The sequence below is a fragment of the Salarias fasciatus genome, chromosome 10 (assembly GCF_902148845.1).
Source record: "Salarias fasciatus chromosome 10, fSalaFa1.1, whole genome shotgun sequence".
Taxonomy (NCBI): Eukaryota; Metazoa; Chordata; class Actinopteri; order Blenniiformes; family Blenniidae; genus Salarias; species Salarias fasciatus.
The window spans coordinates 15,192,489-15,216,445 of NC_043754.1; the positions used below are offsets into that span (position 1 = coordinate 15,192,489).

Sequence of the window (23,957 nt, forward strand, 5' to 3'; positions counted from 1 at the left end):
CCCATGTCAGACTACGTGGTAAAAATAATTACCAAATTTGCTTTTTTTCCACTCTCTATCACCTTTGTACTGCTGCTGGAATCCTGATCCATGACTATAGTTCCTTCAGACACGACTGCAACAGAAACCTCTACAACAATCTGTAACATATCCTCAGCTGAGTTTTCTCAGGCTTCTTCTCAGACGACACATTCAGTTCAAAGTGGTGCTCATCACATGCAAAGCCCTCCATAACCAGGCTCCCCCCTCCCTCATCTCCTTCCTCCCCTCACCTCTGTGCTGGACCAAGCATGCCCCCACCCGCCTCCTCAAACCCATCTCTCAACATCCGAGCACTTCCACATCACTCATAGCAGCCCGCCCCTTAACAGGCTTTAAATGTGACCAATCTCATTTAGCAGATATGAGCTTAAAAGCATAATAAAAGCACAACCGAGCAAAAATGTCAAAAAGGTCCTGTTTGATTGATTGAACATGTTTCTTTAAGACAGAGAGTGTCAACCCCTTTACTACCGTTCTGTCAACGCCGACAGGCCTGGAATTTATAACCGAGAGACAAGGGGTGTTAAAAACAAGGTCCGTGGGTGAAAACCGGCCCGCAAGAGCCTGCAAGCAGGGACACGAGCCCACCAAGGAAAGTGAACAATTGCAGTGTGATTTCAAAATGCAATAATTGTAGATGATTTCTGGACATTTCACTGTATTTATCATCATCAAAACTGGCTTCATGTTGAGATAGCAGGAATTGTTGGTACTAATTGTTTAGATTTGGAGAAAATCTAGACTAAAGTTTGTGATGCTACTATTTCACCAGTCTGGCCCACTAAACACACAATTTGGCCATATGCGAACTAATATGAGTCTGACACGTCTGTCCTTGACCAGTTGCACTCATATCTCAGGCATTACAGAAGCACCGAGCACTTTCTCAGTAGCATCATCCCATCACAGATAAGATTAACCGGTGTGTCACTCATTTGTAACATAAGCTGTAAAATGCTGTCAAAAAGACACAGTAATACTCAAGAGCTGACAGATCATAAAAGATGAGTTTTCTCGTAGAAAGAGGGGTGGAGACATTCAAGTCTACAGTCATGAAGTCAGAAGAAATCCAATCGATCCGGTAGTATAAAGGCAAATTTTCTAAATCAGAGGGGAAAAAAATAAAGGGACATTAATAAAATCATATGTTCAATACTTTAGATGTTGGCTACATTGGTCGTGTTCCACTTGAGCAGCCTCTGTACTAATGGAGACGGGCTTCAGGGAGCCTTACATGCTGTACAAAGCTGGGTTGTCTGCTGAGGTGACAGGTGACACAGAGGTCATCATAAGTGGCAAGCTCTCTGATGTTCGCTGTAGCATCCAGCTGTGTGATGTACATGCCTGCACTTTGATCCTTCCTGTAGCACTGCATTGATCACACCATGTTTGTGTATCACAGAGGAGCTTTCAGAGGGAAGAATAACATTAAAGGAAGCTCTGGTTCTCACCCCCTACTCTCTAGCCTCTTGAAGCGATTATATAAATGTACTCCTACAACACCTCACATTCTCACTTTGGTGAAATTGGAACCAAGATTTGCAATAAGGTGCATCCATGCCGGTATGAGCCGTTCTCATTTGCCTGTCGACACTTATCTCGACCTTTTAATTCATGCCTTCTGGGTTGTAAAATAACACAACATTACAGACGTTGACGCAAAGTTGTTCACATTAGTGAAATGTCTTTGGGATTCTGATAATGATTCCCTTTTATCAGAAGAAAATGTGGGAGAAGCTTTGAAGTGAAAACTGCCTCTGCCTTTAATTACCTCTAATTCATAATTACATCCTGATCAATTCCTGTTTAAAGCCACTGAATCAACCACTCATTAAATTGGTCTTTGCCTCCTTATTTTGAACGTGTGTGGCACGTTGTGGAATGCGGGGTGGATTATTCGTTCTGACTGGAATGGAATTGAATTATTTTCCTAAACTACTCCCCACAGATGGATTACTGCATAGGTGAACAAGACATGTCGTCTGACTCAGCAGCTCCTGTTAGCTCTGCTGAGCTTTAAATCACCTTTTAGCTCGCTGTTTTATTACATTTTTTGTAGCCCGCAATTTAACAGCTCTGGCTCACGCTCACAAAGCCAGACAGTGTAAAAAAAAGAAAAAGAAAAAAAAAACAGCTTAGATACAACACACAGAGGATAAGAACATGATTAAACTCTTGTGCCAGTGGACTGTTTCCACTACATTATGTGACACTTTCTACTAACAATGTAAAACACTAAAGTAATCACTACATGCACAATTTAATACACTGTCTATTTTGTGTGGCTCACATGACCTTGTATCCTCTGTGGGAGAGTTATAGCAGTGAAATAAGGCAAAGACAAAAGTACATTTCATGTGTTCAGGTATAAAATGTGAATGTACATGGTGCGTAAAATAACACAATATATACATGAGAAACAATTTCCCATGATTCCTTACTTGTTTCTGTAAAGCTGAATTTATTCCGTCCTAAAATATTTATGCAAATCTTGCATAGAAACAGAACAATCGGCATGTTTCACCTAATAGAATCCCTTTTTATCACAAGACGGTCCAGAGACGAACATTAGCAAAGTCCATCATCGGACAAATCCACAAAATCATACACTCATATTCACACACAGGGGTCAAATTAACTCACCAATTAACTTCATGTTGTTGGACTCAGCATACACATTCAACATGTTACACCCTTTTAGACTTTTTCGTTTATTTCTCCCCCCTTTTTTAACTCCTCAGGTTATGTTATTACTGTTATGTACTATTTACATTAAAACCCTACAATACTTTTCAATCCATCTTTGGAAAAATGTACAATGTTTAAAACTAACATTATAAAACTGGCAGAGCAATACAAAAACGAAACGTATGGTGCATCTTTATATCAACATCAGGATAAACAGTCATTTTTAATCCTTTTTCCAATTGATTTCCATTGCATTTGTTCTGTTGAGTGTTTTTCTTTCATAATACTCGTGAAGCTAAAAACACAGCCACACATTAGTCAATATCTGAATCTCTGTCTGTTCTCCATAGGGCACCATTTAGGCTGTTTGTCTTTTGTATTGCAGTCTGAATGTGTCTCACATAGCAATACAAAAAGAAATTTCCAACTGCTGATCATTAACCTGACCACCTGTATACTATTATGAAGAAAAATGTGAGACCAGAGGAGATACACGATCAATAACATAATTAATGTCAAAGATATATAGTGTTGAAAAACTGTTTTCATTCTGCCGATGAGCTCAATCTATTGACCGCTACATAGAACTCCCCATATGACGAATAACGAATAATAAATGACGGCGTTCATGCACAGTATTATTTTGTGAAGAATGTCCCTCCAACCCTCCTACCCGGTGCTGTAATAAAAAATGTATATACTTTTGCAATAATGTAGCAAACACACAAAACTGAATGGATTTATCAGTGTGACAGTGTTCCTTCTGGGAAACGTCTCAAAAATAAAATGGCGTAGTTGAGGTCGACTGTTCAGTAAAAGGGTGTTTATTTCATAAATCCCAGTGACAAAGCAAAAGATACTTACAAATACGAAAAATGACACGAAAGAAAGTATATTCACAGAGTTAATTGAAGTTTTGATCTTTCCCGAGCTCTTCCATAGCTGCTACCTCCAGCCACCACAAAGAAACACCAATGTGTGACTAATTCAGATCAGGCTTTGTGGTTCGGTTGGAACTCGACTTCAGCTCCTTCCTCCAGTGTAAAGAATGCCACCAAGAGAGTCAGGTCTCCAGTCTGACAAGCCCTCTCAGTACCTGCATTCATTCATCGGCTTTCTGACTCTTTCTGACCAACTCTGTCTTTCACTCTGTCAAAAAAAAAAAAAAAAAAAAAAACCCACAAAGGGTAACTCCAAGACTCTCACAAAGACTAACTTCAGCAAGCCAAAATGGCTGCCTTGTGTTTGATAATCCCTTTCTACTGGGGGTGACAAACAAAAATAATGCATTCAAAAAAAGGAATATTTGTGGCCGCTAAAAATCATGTTAAAGAACACTGGAATGAAAAAGAAAAACCCTTCATTAATATAATACATCTCCCACTTCAAAATACACTCTTAAAATGACAAATACACACATATTTGGTTGACTAATTCAGTGCAGCTGGTTGGGTGGTCATTTTCCTGCCCAACACTCATATTAGGGTGAGTCAGTAGGAGCAGTTCTGTTTGGCTGCATGAATGTCTGAGTGCAGTGGGGAGGCAATATGGCGTCTGGTGAGTGTCTGTTGTCTGTAGTGTAAATGTATGAGAGCCGAAGTGAAGGAGTAGGACTGTCCAGCGTGCACCCTCATCTTATGGTGAAGTTTTATAATGTCTCTTCCGTCAGAAACATGCTGACTCAGAGGTTTGCTGAGAAATCAATCCATGCATTCGTTTCGTCCAGGGCAGACAACTGTAATTCCCTATTATCAGGATGTCCGAATAACCGCTTAGTGCTGCAGTGAGAATACTAACAAGAAGAAGCAGGAGAGATCACATCACTCAAGATTAGCTTCTCTTCATTGGTTTCTGGTAAAATCTAGAAAAGACTTTGACTTATGAAGCTCTTTTAACAACCCGGCTCCATCATATCTGAAAGAACTGTTAGTCCTCCATCAGCCCAACAAAACTCTTCAGTTTGCTGGAGCTTCCTCAGTTTTCTAAAAGTAGAACGGGAGGTAAAGCTTTCAGCGATCAGGCTCTTCTCATATAGAATCAGCTCAAAATGTCAGTTAGGAAGCCCTCCCTACTTTTAAGGTTAGGCTTAAGACTTTTCTATTTAATGAGGTTTGTATTTCACGCTGGTTCAGACCTTTTCTAGGTCCGCTGCTATAGGTCAAGACTGCTGACAGACTGTTGCTGCACTGAGCTGCTTTATGTTCTCACTCTCTTGCATTCTGTGCACTCCTGTCCTGCTGTTAAACCCTGTGGCTATTTTTTTTTTTTTTTTTTTTTTAAACTTTCTCAACAAGTTTGTGGTTCTGCCCTGACCCAGTGTTGTCGTCATCATAACTGGGCTCTTTTCAACCATACATTTGCCTTTCATACCAATTTAATGTAAATAGAGGGAGAGTTTCACTATGAACAGGTGGCGAGTGATCGTGATGATCAGCTGGTCAGTTTACAACAGATCTGTTGTATATTGTGAGGGACTGATTTGTAACTACATTGTATTACATGGTTTTTGCTGCTAGATTTAACTACCACACCCAGAGTGGTACGAATCAAAGCCCAACCCTCCTTTTGAACACATTTTATACTTAAGATTCTCTCCATAGGCCTTTATTTACTACCTAGCAATCTTACAGTCTTCAATCACCAAGTAAAAATGCAGGATTTGCTCGATGTGCGGATTATCAGGTATCTTAAACAATCAGATTTCTCCTCCCACATTGTCCTTGCTATTATGGCATACATGGTGGCATCCTTATAACTCAGTTAAGTAGTTTGCTCAACACAATACTAAACAACAGGGACTATCAGGCATCGCTGCTCAGCAGACTCGAGTGGTTTCAGCACCACGGACAGCTTCATAATGCAGACTCCTTCACTCAAACACACTGTGCAGCTCCTCTCTGCGCAGTTCAAGTGTGGTTCACAATCAATACTCCTCACCATGAGCTGTCAGTGTGTTGTTCTGATGCCTCAAAAATCAGTCAAAAAGTGAGAACGGGGCAAAACTTTCACAGAATCCTTATTATAACCCTGACATTACAAGTGTTGTGTGGAAATAAAAAGATGCTGTACAACGCCTCTTTAGTGTTTTTTTTTTTTTTTCACTGAACACTACACAAGGTAATGTTCCTTTCCATTCGACTCCTTTCACTTTCTTAGATGCCGTTAATGGAAAAAAGTCCAAATTATCACTTTGAGCAGGACTCCTCCCTCATGCCATTGCCAACATTAGTTGGTAAACCTGAGAGCGTAGCCACTGCAGTGTTTATGTGGCGGTGAACCTTGCAGAACCTCCCTTGTTTGAGTGTCTGAGGGTTGATAACAGGCTATTACCATAGGTAATGACCCACACACAGCCAATAAACTCTCCCTTAATGAGAAGCAGGACATAAAAAGGAAAGTTGTGCTCCATTCTGCTCCTTCTCTCTGATATTCAGAGTCCATCTTGAAAAGAAAATAAAAAAAGAAACCTTCTGATCCAGAAAAGCAGCGACTATCTTCTGTCACAGCCCATTTCTTTCTATTTTCATTCCCTTGATCTTTCACTTCATTCACTTTTGAAGAATGAGTATGTTTTTGTGAGCAATGTGACAAAATGAAGACGGTTTGTAGAGGGTGACTGCAAGCCTGGCTTTATCTCCTTTGTAAAGGATGCAAATAAAGAGAAAATACATTAAAATTCCGGGTGCTGGCAAGTGCAGGGGCTTTTCAATAAAATAATTTCACATGAAAAAAAAAAGACATCAAACCAACTTTATGTCAAAGGTTTGTCACCTTTTTGCACGTTTTTTTGAAATATATGCACTGTTGTCAGCTGCTGGTATGTGAGATGGTGTCTTGAAAACAAAAAACAAAAAAACAAAAAAACAAACAGCTCCAAGAGATGTGGCACAAAGAACCTGCTAACGGCGCTTCTCCAAATGATGGGGAACTCCTCACCTATGAGAGAGAGCTGTTTGGAGGATCTGGGCTGCAGATCCATGCCGTTCTTCAGCCAGAGCAGTTTGGGATTTGGGATGCCGTCGGCGTGGCAGTGCAGGCTGGCAGATACTCCGGGCTCCTGGGCCTGCGTCTCCGGATAGACCAGGATCACTGGAGGGACTGGACGCACAAACACGAAGTGGGAGAAACAAACAGGGAGGGAGCAGAGGGGCAAGTGAAAACATAATTACACACTGTTTCATGGTAGACTGTAACTCCTGAGGGAATACAACACAAACACCCACACACGCAGTGGGCAGAGAGGAATTTGTCTCACCCCAGCATGGAATATATTCGCAAATAACAAGAATCCAAGAGCTCTGGGGCTGCTTTATTACAGCTCGCGTCCTGCATGAAATAGATGTTGGACGTATCTGCCACTTTCTACCTCCTCTGGGGAGAAGGCTGCAAATGAATGTGGAGGAATCGAGGAGGAAAATGAAATCTGAGGTAATAGTTTACAGGAAGAGGTAAGATACCCGTCCAGGATTATGGATCTGGGTAACCGCTCAACCTCACACTGGCTGCCAAATCCTGACGACCCATCAGCCGTCACTGCCATTCAGCTCAGAACCTTTTCCCTTAATCCCAAAACAATGATATTACATCTGAATAAGGATTGTTGTTGTTTGAACAATATACTGATAAGAATCGCATGTAGTGAGACTTGAACCAGAATCAAAAACATTTCAAGAGCTTATTCTGCCTTTTTTAGCTTCACGTCACACTTGTGACCTACACTCTGTGAACGCCTCCTAAACCAGGCTGGTACTGACAGCCACAGAAATCACATCAACACAAAATACACTCTATATGTTGAGGAATTATTAAAGTATTTCTGCTTAATTGCTGAAAAAAGCATCCTTAGCAAAGGTAAACCTATACTTTAACATTTTACTACCCTAGTTTGTCAAAGTCGTTCATCCTGTCTGTATTTTTGCACATCGTGGAGATAGTCCAGTTGACACTGTTGTCAGACTGACAGGTGAATGGCTTTTCCACCTTGGTCTGATTACCTTTGTTACACTGCTGCCACACAGATATGTGACATTTATTGTTTGTTCTCGCTGTAATACACAGAAGAAATTCCCATCATGCCACTTAATCATGTTTTTTTCACCTTGCTTACGGACTCTATATGGTATATAGTGTACAACTCTAACACTAGGGGTGCTTCACCAATGCAGAAGCAGCAGCATTGTCATTCCTCACATTGCTGCTCAGAAAGGATAGCGCTGCTTAAATAGTGCACCATGATGCAAACCGCCCACTTAGTATAATGTGGCACTTGGCTCCTTTCCATTCCACCTTATCTGGCCTCGTCCTATCTCATTTGAAATACCTTGAATCCCCAACACAAACATTTGGTAATTGCCCTCTCATGATAACTTGCCCTTCAGGCCCCCTGTCTGTCTCCACGACTCCCCTTCACATCAATCCCCCTCTCTCCTGACGTCACAGCGCCGCTGTATTTCTTTTCAATTAGCATCTCTGAACAATCACACCTATCGGGGCTTCCTAAGCGAGTGAGACTTAATTGAATTAAAAACAAAACAGCCCTCTTTACCTGTCTGTCACTGGAACAAAACAACACAAATTAAGATGGGGGAAGATTTTTACTTTGTACTTTTGTTTTGCTGCAGGTGGGGAAGCTTTTAACATTCGTCCTCAACTTTTCATGAACAAATGCCTGGCAATAACTCTGAAAGCAGCAGATGAAGGCCCCAATATAGATGATTAATGAGGGGGAGTCCGCACTTGGGACTTAAGCAGGCTAAATCAACATGAGTGCTGTCTTTTTGCTGATTTGTAGCTTGAGCTCTGCAATACATCAGTATTAAAATGTGTTGTGATATGAGGCCAGACACTGTTGCACAATTTGCATACAGTGGTGTGTTGTTTTAAGGAATGTAGAACAGTGAAGTCGCGCTGTTTTCTGAACAGTAATATCCACATTATTGACGAACACCATGAGGTCAGTTTCCCCCAGTATTCATTCTATTAATTTGTTGCGATGTTTTTTTTTTTTTTTATAATTCACATTTTTTATTGAATTTTTCATTTTTTCAACAAGAACAGGAACATTCAACAATAACAAAAAAAAAAAAAAAAAACAACAAACAAACAAACAAACAAAAAAAAAAAAACCCCAGAATTAAATAACTAACCTATAAAGGCAGGTTTTTTAGCAGGCAATGTCCATCACAAAGTTTCTAATGAAAAATTGAGAGGGTTTAACATATAATGGGTGTTTAGCAGATGTGGCACATTCTTCATATGCTTGTATTCACAATAATATTCACTTTTCAGCTCCTTACATACACAAAATCTCTAAAACTCTCCCATTCTTCATTAGCAGCCTCATTCCCACCATTCAGTCTCATCAGCATTTTTTCATAAGTAGCCATTTCCATCATTTGAGCTTTCCACATTTCCATTGTAGGAGTTCGGGGTTCCTTCCAGCACGTCAGGATCAGACGAGCACAGGTCAATAGACCGGATTTCAATATTTGGTATTTGAATTTATTTAAATCTGGTACTATTGTTCTGTCCCCGAGGAGGCAAAGCCTTGGTGACGTTGGGAGTATACATTCAAGCCAATTCCCTACAAACTCCAATACATTTTCCCACAGAGGAAAAACCCAAGGACATTTCCACATAGCATGTAAATATGTGCCACGGTCTCCCTTACATTTCCAGCACAGGTCATCGTCAATTAATTTCATTTTATTAAGTCTAGTCGGAGTGTAGTAATATCTATGTATAATTTTATATTGAATAAATTTGCTCCTAGCTTCTCTAATATATATTTCAGTGCTGGAAAGAATCCCCTTCCAAGTTTCTTCATCCAAAGTACAATCTAGATCTTTCTCCCATATCATCTTTAAAGAATCACACCTTCTGCTGGTCTTCCAGGGACATAACTCGTACCACTTGGAGGCTGTTTGAGATGTTGGTGGTAATTTTAAGAATTGTTCAACTATATTAGCATCGTTATTTATAAAGATCTTACCTTTAATGCAATGTCTGAGCTGTAGATATTTCCAAAAATGGGCCCTTCCTTCCAGTTTAAATTTATTGACTAATGTTTGATAAGAGACAAAATTACCCTCCTCATACAAATCGTCTAATGTTCTAATACCTTTTTTCAACCACTGGGCCCAGTAAATGGTTTGTTTACCTATTTTTATTTTAGAGTTATGCCAAATAGAAGCCGATTTCTGGGTGTTATGTGAGATTCTACAAATTTTATGTATGCCCTGCCATATTTTCCTTGAGTGGGTTAAAATTGGGTTCATCATATTGTTGTCCTTTTGTTTAATCATTTGTGAGAGAGTCTCTGTGGGTTTGAAAGGGAATGTGAGCTCCTGTTCAATCAGAATCCAGTCCAAATCCGTGTTCGTTCCACTCCAGTGTTTCATGAGTTTTGCCATTTCAAAAGAATTGCTATAATAAGAGATGTTTGGCAAAGACAACCCCCCATATTTCTTTGGTTGATAGAGTTTATCTAAACAAATTCTGGGTTTCTTTCCACCCCAAAGGAAGCATTTTATCATGTTGTTATATCTAAGTAGCAGTTGTGGAGGGATGCATAGGGGGATCATTCCAATGAGATAGTTAATTTGTGGGGCAATAACCATTTTAATTGTATTTATTTTCCCCCATAACGTTAAATTTAATATGCCCCATTTCTCCAAATTACCCTTAATTTTATTTAATAATTTTTCCATATTAGTTGTAATAATCTTTTCTATATCCGAATTTAGTTCTATTCCTAAATATTTCATGTCTTTTGGGAGCCATTTGAATTTAAACGCATTGAGTAGATGAGGGGAGCAGGTCTGGGAGACTGGCATGGCCTCTGACTTATGCCAGTTAATACAGTATCCTGAAACTTTAGAATATGTTTTAATAGTTTCCAGTAATTGTGTTACAGAGTTAGCTGGGTCCTGACACAGTATCAGAATGTCGTCCGCATAAAGAAAAAGTTTATGTTCTCTCCCTCCTGCAGTAACTCCTCGAATTCCGGGCTCCTCCCTTATCGTCACAGCAAGAGGTTCAAGAAATATTGTGAACAATAAAGGACTAAGACTGCACCCCTGACGTGTCGATCTGGATATGTTAAAAAACTGAGATATCATCCTATTGGTGAAAACAGCAGCTTTCGGATTTGAATATAAGATTCCTATCCATCTGCAGAAATTAGCGCCAAACCCAAATCTTGACAGTGTTTCAAATAAAAAGGCCCACTCCACCCGATCAAAAGCTTTCTGGGCATCAAGGGATAAGGCAACAACAGGTTGTGGGTTAGATTTATTCATCCATAGTAGATGTAATAATCTCCTCATGTTATCAGTTGATGTTCTATTTTTTATGAAACCTACTTGATCTTTGTGTATGATTTTTGGCAAAACTTTTTCTAATCTCAGAGCTAATACTTTTGATAATATTTTACAATCAACATTGATTAGACTTATAGGTCTGTAGTTAGCAGGGTCTGTTAAATCTTTATCTTTTTTTGGTATTAGGGATATGATGGCTTCATTAAAGCTGTCTGGTAACGATCCATACTCAAATGCTTCCTGCAAAACCTTTGTAAGCACTGGGCAAAGCACATCCAGATATTTCTTATAGAATTCAGCTGGAAAGCCGTCCACACCTGGTGACTTCCCAGACCTCATATCCATAATAGCGGTTTTTACTTCTATATTTGATATGGGGATATCCAAGTTATCTTTTTCCGTCTGAGGAACCTGTGGCAGTGTAATCTTTTCAAAAAAAAAGGCAAAATCCTCCTCATTAGTTGTATTTGAAGATGTATATAGTTCCTCATAAAAGCTTTTAAAAACCCTGTTAATGTCAATAGGTGATGTAAGTAAGTCTTCATTTTCTCTAATTGTCGAAATTGTATTATTTGCATCCTGTGACTTTAACTGTCTCGCTAATAATCGTCCAGTCTTCTCTCCATTTTCATAGTAAATAGTTTTAAGCCTAAATAATGCATATTCTGTTTTTTTGTTGTAAATTTCATGTAAATCAAATTTTAATTGACAAATTTTACGAAATTGTTCCTCCTCAAACCGTTCTGCCAGGATTTTTTCTAAGTCAGTTATTTCCTTTTCTAAAGATTGTAACTTTCTGAGGTTTTCCTTTTTTTTCCATGAACTGTGAGAAATAAATTTTCCTCTAACAAATGCTTTAAGAGCATCCCACACTGAAACCAGTCTCTCTGTTGAACCAATATTTAACTCTAAAAACATGCAGATATCTTCTCCCAGTTTTTTGGCAAATTGCTCATCTTGTAGTAAACTTGTGTTCATTCTCCATCTTCCAGCTTTGTTTTTATCAGCATTCAAATCTAAATGTAGCTCCACCAGTGCGTGATCTGTTATTGCTATAACCCCTATATTACTGTCTATAACCCTATCAACCAATGAATTAGAAATTAGAAAAAAGTCTATTCGTGAGTAAGTTTTGTGAGAGTGAGAATAAAATGAATACCCCTTTTCCCGTGGATTAACAAACCTCCAGATATCAATTAAACCCAAATCTTCCTGTAAGCTATGTATGGCAGTTCTATCTCTGGGGGTTGCACCCGGTCTATTCTTAGTGCGGTCTAAATAATCATCCATCACCTGATTGAAATCTCCTCCTAGGATAATTTGGCCATCCAAGCCTCCCAGCATCTTGTTAACTTTATGAATAAAAACTGAGCTTTCTTTATTTGGGGCGTAAATATTACATAATGCAACTTTTACTCCATTAATTTTTGCCTCCAGGCACAGGGTGCGTCCATCATGATCCTTTGATTGTTTTGAAAGTATAAAATTTAGCCTTTTGTTAATTAGAATAGCAACTCCACAACTCTTACTGGATACAGAATTATGAAATACCTTTCCCACCCAGTCACGTTTTAATTTCAAAGCCTCATCTTCATTTTTAAAATGAGTTTCTTGTATGAAAGCAACATCTGTATCCTTAGATTTAAGATATGTAAGTATCTTTCGCCTTTTAGCAGGGGTACTGCAACCATTAATGTTCCATGAAACAATATTGATGTACCGACTACCCATAAGGCTTGTAGAAATATTTGCCTCTCATTGAAAGTAAAACCATACTTTTCCATATTTCAGTGTCATAAATCAATGCCATGCCTCTGCAATAATAAGTGTTTAAACATAAACTTATTACAAATCCTGCAACATTAAAAAAACCAGTGAACAAAAAGAAAAATAACCCCAACTCAAAAAACACTGTCTCAAAAAGGAACCTGACAGTGTAAGCAGCCTCCCTGCTGATTTCGGTCCGTGTGGATCCTGTGGGCGGCATCCTCCCGCCGCCTGGTTCTGGCAGCTCCCAGCTGATCCCCGTCCCCTCCGTCACCTTCAGAATAAAGTTCCACTCTCCAAAGTGCGCATTAGTCCTCTTGTTCCGCGGTCGTAATGTTATCATGGACAAAGCGTTCGGCCTTTTTTGGATCCGTGAAGCTCCATCTCTTCCCCTTCCATGTGAATCTCAGGTTCGCTGGATGTGCGAGTGTGTGCTTCACCTGGTGCTGCCACAAAGTCTTCATAATGGGGGAGAACTGCCTCCGCAGATCAGAGCGCTCCTTGGTCAGATCTTCGAACATCGAGAGAGTGCAGCCTTCCCATTTCAACCCTTTTGTTTTCTTTGCAGCTGCAAGAACTTTCTGTCGAGCTGTGTAACGCAGAAACTTCACCAGAACGACACGTGGTGCTTGATCGTCATCCTGTCGCGGTGCCCCGCTCCTGTGGCTCCTTTCAATCTCGTATTCGTCTCCATCCAGTTTAAAACCATCTCGTAGTATCTTCCTGACATAATCATTCATATTGCTCCCCGCTTCTTTACCTTCTTTCAGTCCAACCAACCTGACATTATTTCTTCTGCTTTGGTTTTCATAATCATCCACTCTCTTCCATAATTGTTCCACTCTCTCGTTGAGCCGCTTATTATCGTTAGCCACGCTAGCAGCATTATCTTCCACGTTGGAAATGCGAGTTTCGACTTCTTCCATTCGCGTTTGAAGCACACTTACTGAGTTCTTGAGCTCTGTAGTGTCTGCCCGTATTATGGCCACATCACTCGCTACTTGATTCAAAGTTGTCCCAAGCTTCATAACTTCAGCCATGAGGTCTTCCATGCCGCTTTTCGGGCTAGCTTCAGGGCTGGCAGGGTTAGCATTCCCGGGGGCTGTATTTTTCAGACGAGTCTGCACACATCGTTTGGGTTGATTCATTCTCGCAGTTCTGATCTTCTCCGTGGCTGGATGAAAGCGCTGCTTATTTGGGGTTCCGAGTAATAATTGCGGAGAGTTGCTGTCGTTAATTACTTACATTAATCGACAAGGGTCGGGAGCAGATCTAGTGTGCTGCCATCTTCCAGGTATCCCCCACGTGACTCCATCAATTTGTTGCGATGTTGATATTTAAGTAATTACTCAAGTAATATAACACAAATATACTAAATGTCCAAGGTTGTGAGGAAGCAGTGGTAGAGTTTTTAAACTGTGATGTGTTTTCAACTGTGAAGCTTTATCGATCATAAATTGGCTTTTAGGCTACACCTGCAATGTTTCAAGTCATTTATGTTGTGAAACGTGTGTGCTCTTTAATTTGTTCTTTATTTTTAAGCGTCAATTCATACATATTTGCAAGATAACTTATTGTTAATACCTTTTTTCCTCATGCTTTTTATCTGAAGCCCAGTTTGCATGTCTCTCTGAGCATGCATCGGTCTTCTCTGCTCACTTCTGTTTCCTTCCGGTTGTCTCTGACTGGCCCCGGTTAATGAGAAATAATAAATCAAACGGAACTTTGTGTATAGTTGAATGCAATGCCACTGCTTTGCATTTAAATTAAAGATGGTTCCTTTGAATTCTCTCGCTGTACATTTGTTTCCTGGTTCATGCTGTATGTTTGGGAGAAGAAGAGTTTTTTTATTAAAGAGAATGAAAGACAACTGACAGATGTGAAGGCTGAACAGTAACTACGGTAATCAAAACCATGTAATATTCAACTGTTTTTTTTTCTTTTTAAATGAATATGTAAACATTGAACAGAGTTAAATTAAATATGAGGTTAAGTCCACGATAGCCGTTGTAGTTTACATGGTGCTTCTTGGTAAAAAAACAATGGCCCATCTTGTTCTTGAGTGACTGACTTTTCTTTACTCAAACAGGCTTTTCTGATGCTCTGTAAATATGTATTTGTACAAATATTTTGCAAAAGGGTCGGCCAATCTAAGTTAGCGGGGGATAAAAGATACAAATCAGGGTTAAAATGACACAGTTAAAATTTGATCAACATATATTCATTTATCAATACACAGACCAATATTTTAATGAAGCCATACTAGTTTTGCTGGATTGAAAACTACAACCACAACTCTGACAATCAGTTTCAGTTTCCCTGTCTAGTTTGATTGATGGTGATACTGCTTCAGCTTTTCTTTAAAACTCTTCAGCGACGCATCATTTATTGTAGATTTTTTTTTTTTTTTTTGCATTAGTATTTTGTTGTAAATACCTGTGTTTGGAGAATCACTGTATTACTGCATGTTCACGCCATTCAACATTTGCACCTTTATGTGCGAATCTAAACGCCTGGCTTGCAGAGATATATTTTCCCCACGTTCATTTTACACAAGTTTTAATAGTAGGTTTGCTTCGCCGCCTCTAAAACTGCTCTTTAACTAAAAAGCCAGAGGTTTAGTTCCATTATCTGGACTTATTGTTGCTGAGTCTTTATGAGGCTTATCACCGGGCTTTCTCTCCACTATAAACACAACGCTCAATAAGAAAAACAAAACCCATGAGGGAACCAGTGGACGGCATCGCCAAAAAAAAAGAGAAAAAAAAAAAACTGTCCCACCACTTTAAGTAAGAAATGAGCCACTACTGACCATTCACCTGCAGCACATGTGTCTGATAGAGATCTTCATAGCCGTACGCATGGCAGCTGTAGTTCCCCATGTGGATGGTGGTCACCTTGGTGATGTACAGGGAGCCATCATCCCCAAAGTCCTAGAATACGTGGAAGAGATGGAGGAGGAAGATTAAGTTCAGTGAGAAGAGACGAGGAAAGTAAAAGAGCAGAAAAAGTGAGGTTGTGAAAGGAAGAACAGGAGGTGCAGGAGAGGAAATGGTGGTGAGGAATGGGCTGCAGAAAACATCCACAGGGAGCGAGTGGAGGGATGAATTTAGCTGGATAGAATACACACGGATGCTCCGAAAGAGGGGAGGGAGGAAGCACGCAACAGCAGGGTGTTATGGGAAAAGACAGGAGAGCACAAGAGTGATGTGAGAAGGAAGAGCGGCCATGAATCAACGGTTTCCCTGTTGAGCCGGAGCAGGCGTTGGGGAATTTGATCCTCCTTTCTCCCCTCATCACACTGCCTCAGCCTGATAAATGGCAAGGGTTAAAAATATAAAGCCCATTAGGTTGATGAATGGAGCTGGTTGTTGTTGGTGCAGCGTGCGGCAGTCACCAGGGGGTTCCAGCCACAGCTTAGGGCGGATTAAGGCATTAAATAGTTTGCTGTCCCACCAAGTGGCAGAGCAGATGTACTGATGTTGCTCCATCTTGACATGGAAACCACAAATGACTGCTTTTGGGGTTTTTTTTTAGGACTCGGGAAATTAATGCGACCTGTCGGGGGGGTTGCTTTGTGACAGGGAAAAATGTGAACTGATTTTCTCGTAAGACAGGCTGGGGAGCTTAAGAAGTCTTTAAAGTTCAGAATTTACAATTAAGGTGAGGAATGCAAGCACACCAGAGAGGACAATTAAAAGTGAAGAAGCAAGCTGAGCTAGAAAAAGATAGCTGTAATATATCTAGTGGCTTTAAATCTGATATATATTTTTAGCTTCAAATCAGAACTAAAAAATAAAAAAGGAGACATCTGGGGCAGCAGTTTGCTAAAAAATTATGAGTTGAATCATTAGTCAGGAAGATTTAAACTCATGGGCTCCTCAGATGTCTTTAGAAATGAGGAAGAAGGACAATATGATCATGTCCTCAAACACTTATGCACTGGAAACATGTGCGATACCCTCAGATTGATTTGCGTTTCCCAGTAGAAGATATTAAATATCTGGGATCACTGGCTGAATGGGATCTTGTGCATCTACTCAAATTGTGAAGAAGTAAAACAATGTATTTACGATATATTACTGTTCTCCACACAGAAGGCTAAATACAATATTGTACTCTAACTAGACGATACCGCGTTCCACCTGCTCCAGTTCATTTGAACTTCTGTTCATCACAGATGTCAAACACATTTCAGTTCAGAGGCCACAAACGGTCCAATTTCCCCTTGAGTCAGCCAAACGGGTAAAATAATGCCATAATAAACTTTATATTTAAACTGCAATTTTGGACTTTGTTGTGGCACACAGTCTCCATGATGAAAATGTCTTTACTATGAGAAAATGACTACAATCTCAAAATAAAATTAATGTTAATTATAACCTCCAGTGGAAAGTACAGTGAAATATATCTATAAACAAAAACAACAACAACAACAACAACAACAACAACAACAACAACAACCTCAACCCAAAGTCATAAAATCTTTTTTGGTGGCTTGGGGGGCCAGATCAGAGCATATTGCAGGCTGATTTTGGCCCATGTGCCTTATGTTTGAAACACTTGCTTTTCATGATGCAGTCTTATGCAGATCTACATTTAATCTCACTGCAAATCTGGAAAGGTTTGATAGCTGCTTCCCAGAAGATGATCAAAAGCTATAGAAGGAGTGATTCAAAAGAAGTCATGCTTCATCTGGGTTATTCTGTTATTTTCTGTTTGTGAATTTGGTGCAAATGGACACTTTTCACCTCTCGTTAAATTAAGTAAAAAATGATATTCTAAAAAATAATTAATTATGAGAACATACTTATTTTGATCAAAAGTCTTTATTTCTTTCTTTTTTTTTTTTTTTAGTATTCTTTTTGGAAGCAGACCAATATCTCAAAGTTGCATTTCAGTCTGCTCGCTGGGCTCTTTGTGTCTGACTATCTCGTATTATTAGTGAGTGAGAACATATAAAAGTAAAAGGGAGCCTTGGCCTGCAAGGCTCCTCGTAACATAATGGCATTAACTGTTAATCTTTCAGTTTGTGAAATGTCCTGATGATATGCAGTCTGCAAAAAAGCTCATAGGCGAAAATTACAGGCTTTTATTATTATTCGAGGCGAAATTACATGCTTTTGTATTGGAAAGAGCAGCTGAAGAATTATGCATGAAATCTAAATCACTCATTGAAGTTTTTGCTTTTCAGATGCAAAACTAAATCACCATCTTCTTTGACCTATTCTCCAAAAGTAATCATCATTGCCTTTTCATATTACACATAATGGTCCTGATGCAGTAAATATCTGCTTGCACACACTCAAGAGCACAGTCATTATACGTGCACCCAGTGTGTGCACTGTGCATGCAGACGATAAGGAGCTGTGCGATGATTGTTTTCAACAAAAAGAAATATACATTATTCATTTCATTTCTGAATGAATCGGTTTCAGGTCTCTGTCTGTTACATTACGAGCACCTGTTGGATATGAGAGCGGGATCGCGCCTGTTGCATTTGTTACTGAGCTGTGCAATCAAACTGGCGACACCCTTATGAACCTTTAAGGGTAAACCTCTGTGTACACTTTTTTTTTTTTTTTTTTTTTAAGAGCACAGCCCGACTTGAAGTCTAAAATGCCTACTTTAGTGGTTCAGTGTAAAATGAAACAGAAGAAAAACAGACGGGGTGGGAGGTGGATGGAGGAACACAGGAGGGGAACAAAGACCAGACGCGGAGCGAGTTGACAAACGAGACTGATTGTAATGGAGGCTCAGTTCTCGGGTTTGGAGGTTATGTGCCAGAGTGCAGGAAGATTTCAATCAATGTCAGATGAAACTTTGGAAAACAATCCTGTTTCCATTCAGCGCAGTTCAACAGAGGGAGAAAAAGGTGCACTGAGAGCACCGTGACAGGAGAGTAATGTCGCCTCCCCCGTCTCACCCTGTCTCCTCTTTGGCCCACTGTCTTCTGAGGCAACTTGTAGAAAATGATTCGCGAGACAAAAGAAAAAAGGACCCGAGAGGTGGAAAGCAGTTCATCCTTTGAGTCTGACACCCTCCTCTTTCTGTTACATCGATGCAGCTCCACTCTTCAACCACAAGAAAATCAAACAATTGGTTTTCATAAAGTCACTGATGTGGTTTCTTCATGAGGACCTAATACAACTGCTGTATGATATGTAGCTTACTAAAGATAAAAATTAACAGATCTATGATTAGGACTACATTTTAATTTATTATGAGCTCATTCATCAAACATTTAACCACAGAGTCACATAAAGTGTATTTTTTCAGCTGTCCAAACTGCCATAATTGTCTAAATGGTCAGAAAAACTTGGGCATTTAGCTTTAAATATGCAATTTATCCCATTCTCTCTGGCACTGGTACCCACTGCAGACAAATACAGCTCAATATTTCACTGAAAGCTAAGTTCTGAGGATATCTATCGTGAGTATTTTTAGCATTGATGTCACTGAAACAAAAACAAAAGCCCTGCTCTCCCCTCCGACCGTTCAGATCGCCGTGGAAATTCATTATGCACGGTCAAGAGCTTGAGGGACCTGTGCCGCCGCCACCTCTCCTCCGGTCCCCACCTCAACACTCGACATTGTTTATCGGCTCATCATCACAGCAGACCAACAAGGCCGCTCATTAACATGCAATTAGAGCTGTGATCGGATGGTGGATAAAGCAAGGCCAGCAGCGCGCTGTCACCTGTGCAGATGCGTCTAAACAGGAGTGTGGCTGCATAGTTCATTAAGCACTGAGCAAGTGAGTAATCCTGCTCTAATGAAAGGTGCCTCAGTATCACTGTCTCTCTTTCTCTCTCTCTTTCTTTTTTTGTTGAGAAACTTCTTGCTGTTTTTTTGTTCTTTTAAAGTGAAGAGAAAAAAAAAAAAGTTTTGTTTTAAACCAAAAAGGTCTGACTGTCATCACACACAGAGATTTCATTGTTACATCAAGCTGAGTGAAAATACAAAAATGAAAAATGATGATGGTGTTTCAAAATTAAGTGAGAAAACTCCCAGAACTCTTAACACTTTCATGGGTGCAATGTGATTTTCAAATTAAAAAAAAGAAGAAGAAAAAAAAAAAAGAAAGACGTGTTAATAGATTTTCCTTTTTATTCCAATCAATGTGAAAAGTGAAAAGCCCCCCCAACTGTGCCCTCTTGCTGTTCATGTTTATCAAATATTAATCAGGCGGTCCACTGGAGGCTATTAGGAAACATATTTTGAAAACAAATGTGTACGCACGCCCTGAGGTCATGAGAGTGCACTCATTTTTTTATGGGTTTTTTCTCAATAAAACAATCACTTTACACTCGTGATGATGACTCATAACTACGCCTGATATTTTGCGTGATTACGGCCACTTTGAAATGATTAAACAGTTCTGTTATAGCAATTTGCATTATCTGTTACATTATTATCTCACAACCCTTTTAACCTAAAATAAAACCTGGAAAAAAACAAACAAAACAAATCTGTGAAAATGTTTGACTAGATTAAAATAACTATTTTATAGCTGTTTGGAAATTGTTGTTAGGGAAAAAAAGCTGCTAAATATAAAAGGAGTCAAAGATTTCCCCCTAAAAAATAATTGTTAATTAATAAATGCACATGTAATACTGAAAACCACAATAGTAGTTTGAATCTGTCATGTTGTCTATAAAGTTGTGAGTTTCTTCATTCCCCTGCAGTAAAAAAAGCTTCTATTAAAACTTTAATCCCACTGAATGGGGCATGTTGGCTCTGTGTCCATGATAAAATCATATTGCACAATATTATGTTGTAATAAGACGCTATAAAGTGTTTGTTTTTGTTTTTCATATTTAAAGCCATATCAGCCGGCGAGAATAAAACATAAGTTATTCATCGAGGCATGCTTGGCACCGCGTTCTGTGCCCTCGGCTTCAGCAAAAACAAGCGCAAACAGCCAAGCAGCGCGCTCACGTTGATATCTTCCAAGTCCAGGAAGTTTAATATGATGCCGTTCCTCTTCCAGATGATTGGTGGGCGAAGCGTTCCCTGGATGGCACACGTCAGGACGGCGCTGAGGCCCACCGTCACCGTGGAAATGCTGATTCGCTGGTCCTCCGCCAGGCTCAGCTGGACAACCTCTGTTAGAACGAGAGCATGAAAGGAAATGATTAGCGTTGGGCAGAAAGGGAACGGATAGAGACAATGGAGAGGAGAATGGATCGCTGGAAAAATTAGGAGACGTAAAAAGGAAGAGAGATTAAAACGCGCTGGAGAAAATCACAAATCTGAACGAGTGTGCTGATGTAGTGGAACTGTAGCTGGGCTTAATGCATTTCTAAGCATCCATCTCATTACTGGTGGAGCGGGGAGGATAAACAGCTGTCCGGGAGTGAAGGATACCCGGCGTGGAAAAAAGAGCACGTGTCAGAGGACGCGCAGCTAGCCAAATATCATTCTTCTCATTAAGGAGAAATTTATGTTCATTGAAATGGCCGTCCACTTCAATTCACCTTTACGGAAAATTAAGAATTATTCTTCACCGGTTCCCTTCGGCGCCATAAATATTATCCGTCGCCAGGCTGTGCGGTCAGGCACAAAATATACAGCGTCTCAGTCTCAGTGAGAGTCAGAAAACTTTGTCACATGCAAAAAAAAATACCAATTCATACCATCAGTTTAAACATATAATGCATCCAGAGGTTTAACTAGACATTTAAACCTGTGTTTTACAATGGAGCGACATCATATATTGCAGCATATAACAGGAACTCTGGCTATTAAATCCATCTCATGACCTTTATTGCTTTACATCAACATCTATATCTCTCTCTCTCTCCCCCTTGTCTCCATCCATTTTCTCCGTGCACATTCACTGCTATTCAAAAGATAAGACTTTGTTATTGTCCAGGTGTAAAAATTGGAACAGGTATACCAGAGATGGAGAGATGGAGTAAAACTGTTCAGTCCAGGCACGATATCCCTGACAGGACATACGTCAGTGGGCAGCCCCATGTCGATACCGTCCGGGCGCTCGGTTCAGTAAATATAGTGACACGGACACCTGATAGAAATCTAAATGGAGCCAACCAAGCAATTTACGCACACACATGGATACACACACACACACACACACACACGCATACATGCACACACACAAACACAGGGCATTGACAGCACTGATAACATTAACTGTCCTTGCTGCATGACCTTCCAGTATTGAGACACTGAAAGTGAAAACACCATCATGAATAGTATCGGTGCAAAAACACTAAAAACGTCTTCATTCATCATTTTACAGGGAAAAAGACAGTCTAACAAAAGAGTAACCGAGGGTTTGGAAGATGCCCCACATGACCAACTGAGCCACCCCTTGTCACTGGAAAATCTGAATTCAGGAACTCCTCACATCATATCCACCTATGGCTAAAATCAAAATAGTCGCAGTACACACTGACTTGATAAAAAAGTTCAAATAGAGAATCTGCATCATGATTAATCTGGACGCTGTACTAATTCAACAAAATCCTGTAACAAAAAAGTACTGAAACCTCGTTGTGCCGTTTTCTGTTCACAGGAAGTTGGAAGAAGAACATGGCGCATTTTCATCACGAACCAATATGGAGTGTGAATCAAGCAAATGGTACTCCCACTGCTGAAATGGTGGGTAAAACCTGCTCCTACTCACTTTTCAACAAACTTTTTTTTTAATAAAACAATGCCGAACAGAAACAGTTTCAATCATGACATTGTAGATTAACTTTAAGTGAACGCCTATCTTTGGGCAAAATCAAAGCTAGTTACAGAATCGCTATCTCCAAAAACACGAAATACTGCTTTTTCTATATCATATGAGTGTCAGCTGGTAAATACCTCACTTGCACGGCACCCAACACAGCAGGCTCACAGTCTGTCGCATTCACCCACAAGCCGTGGTGACGGCGAGGTGCTCGCCCACCACCGGGAGCTACATCGGTTGAATGTCCTTTGCAAGGACTCTTTAGCACCTGGACATGTAGAGACGGCGACTTGAACCTTTGACCTTCAGCTTGGAAGCCTACCCACTCAACCACTTTAGCTGCTGCCACCCACATGGCAATCATTCATAAATCTGCTCATATCTGCTCATATCTGCTGTACCCGTGCAAACCTGCGGTGGTTTCTGGAAGGATGAAAAAAGTGCAGCTCCAGTTAAATATTAATTTTAATTAAACTTAATTCTCATTTGGTTTAAAAATATGACACAAGCATCTGAAGCTCTCTGTTCATTTCTTCCAGCAAAGCAGCTTAAACATTAAAGAGGAACTCAGTGTTAAGGAGCTACTTTACCAAGAAAAAAAAAGAAACAACTTTATGTGTGTCTCTCACTGTTTACTCCCAGCATATTTGCACTGACAAAACTTTTTGAAAAATCCTCCTGGCTTTAGTGCTGACGGTGCGATCTGTCAAAACTTATAGAATCATCACAGAACTACATGAAGAACAAGATCGGGATGCTGAAATCAAAGAGCTGCAGCTTGTGACGATAAGTCTGATCAGTCCAGCATGACAACACTCTTCAACATCGACATGAGATAATACATCACCCTCCAAACACACTTCAAGTAGTTGGCTAACGGACTTTGAAATGTTTGCGGGAAACTTCTTGTCGGGATTCAGACTTTGACAAACGCCATTTTAAAAGACCCCAGGGTATTAGCTGTCGGTTTCACGTAGCTCTCCAGGTGATAGATGTATCTAGCCTGACAGCTCGGTCTGTCAGTGATATTTCAGAATGCCTGAGGTACAGTACACTGCCAGGTCCAACAAAGTTATTATTCAGCAGATCAGTAATTTGGGTGGCAGAACAGGCTTTGAGTGCCATGTGGACAGATGAAGGATGAAGGGCATTGATCTGACATGGCTTCAAGAGGTACTCTCGGGCGCTATGATGAATTTCAACTAGGCCACACTCGCAATGAATTCAACTTTGTGCATGGAAACAAAACCGGTGTGGCTCCCCGAGTCTTTAAGTGGCAGGTAATTCTGTCAGACGGGCCTCTAACACAACTGATTATTTCATTGTGAACAAGTGAAGCTGGATCTTAATGATCCGCAGTCAATAATTACTCAGCAAGCAAACAATGACATTGTTATTTACAAGCTTGGAAAGAACACAATGGCCTTTTAAAA

The 23,957-nt window shown here is 40.0% G+C and overlaps 1 protein-coding gene across 1 annotated transcript in view; it reads right to left on the reverse strand.

Annotated features, from left to right (window-relative positions):
• Positions 1 to 23,957, reverse strand: part of fstl4 (follistatin-like 4) — a 189,705-nt gene that overhangs the window by 17,841 nt on the left and 147,907 nt on the right. Inside the window, exons 7-9 of the mRNA XM_030100616.1 lie at positions 20,760 to 20,926; positions 15,631 to 15,751; positions 6,667 to 6,828 (exon numbers count right to left, since the gene is read on the reverse strand). Coding sequence (XP_029956476.1) covers positions 6,667 to 6,828; positions 15,631 to 15,751; positions 20,760 to 20,926 — 450 coding nt within the window. The remainder of the gene's footprint in view (positions 1 to 6,666; positions 6,829 to 15,630; positions 15,752 to 20,759; positions 20,927 to 23,957) is intronic.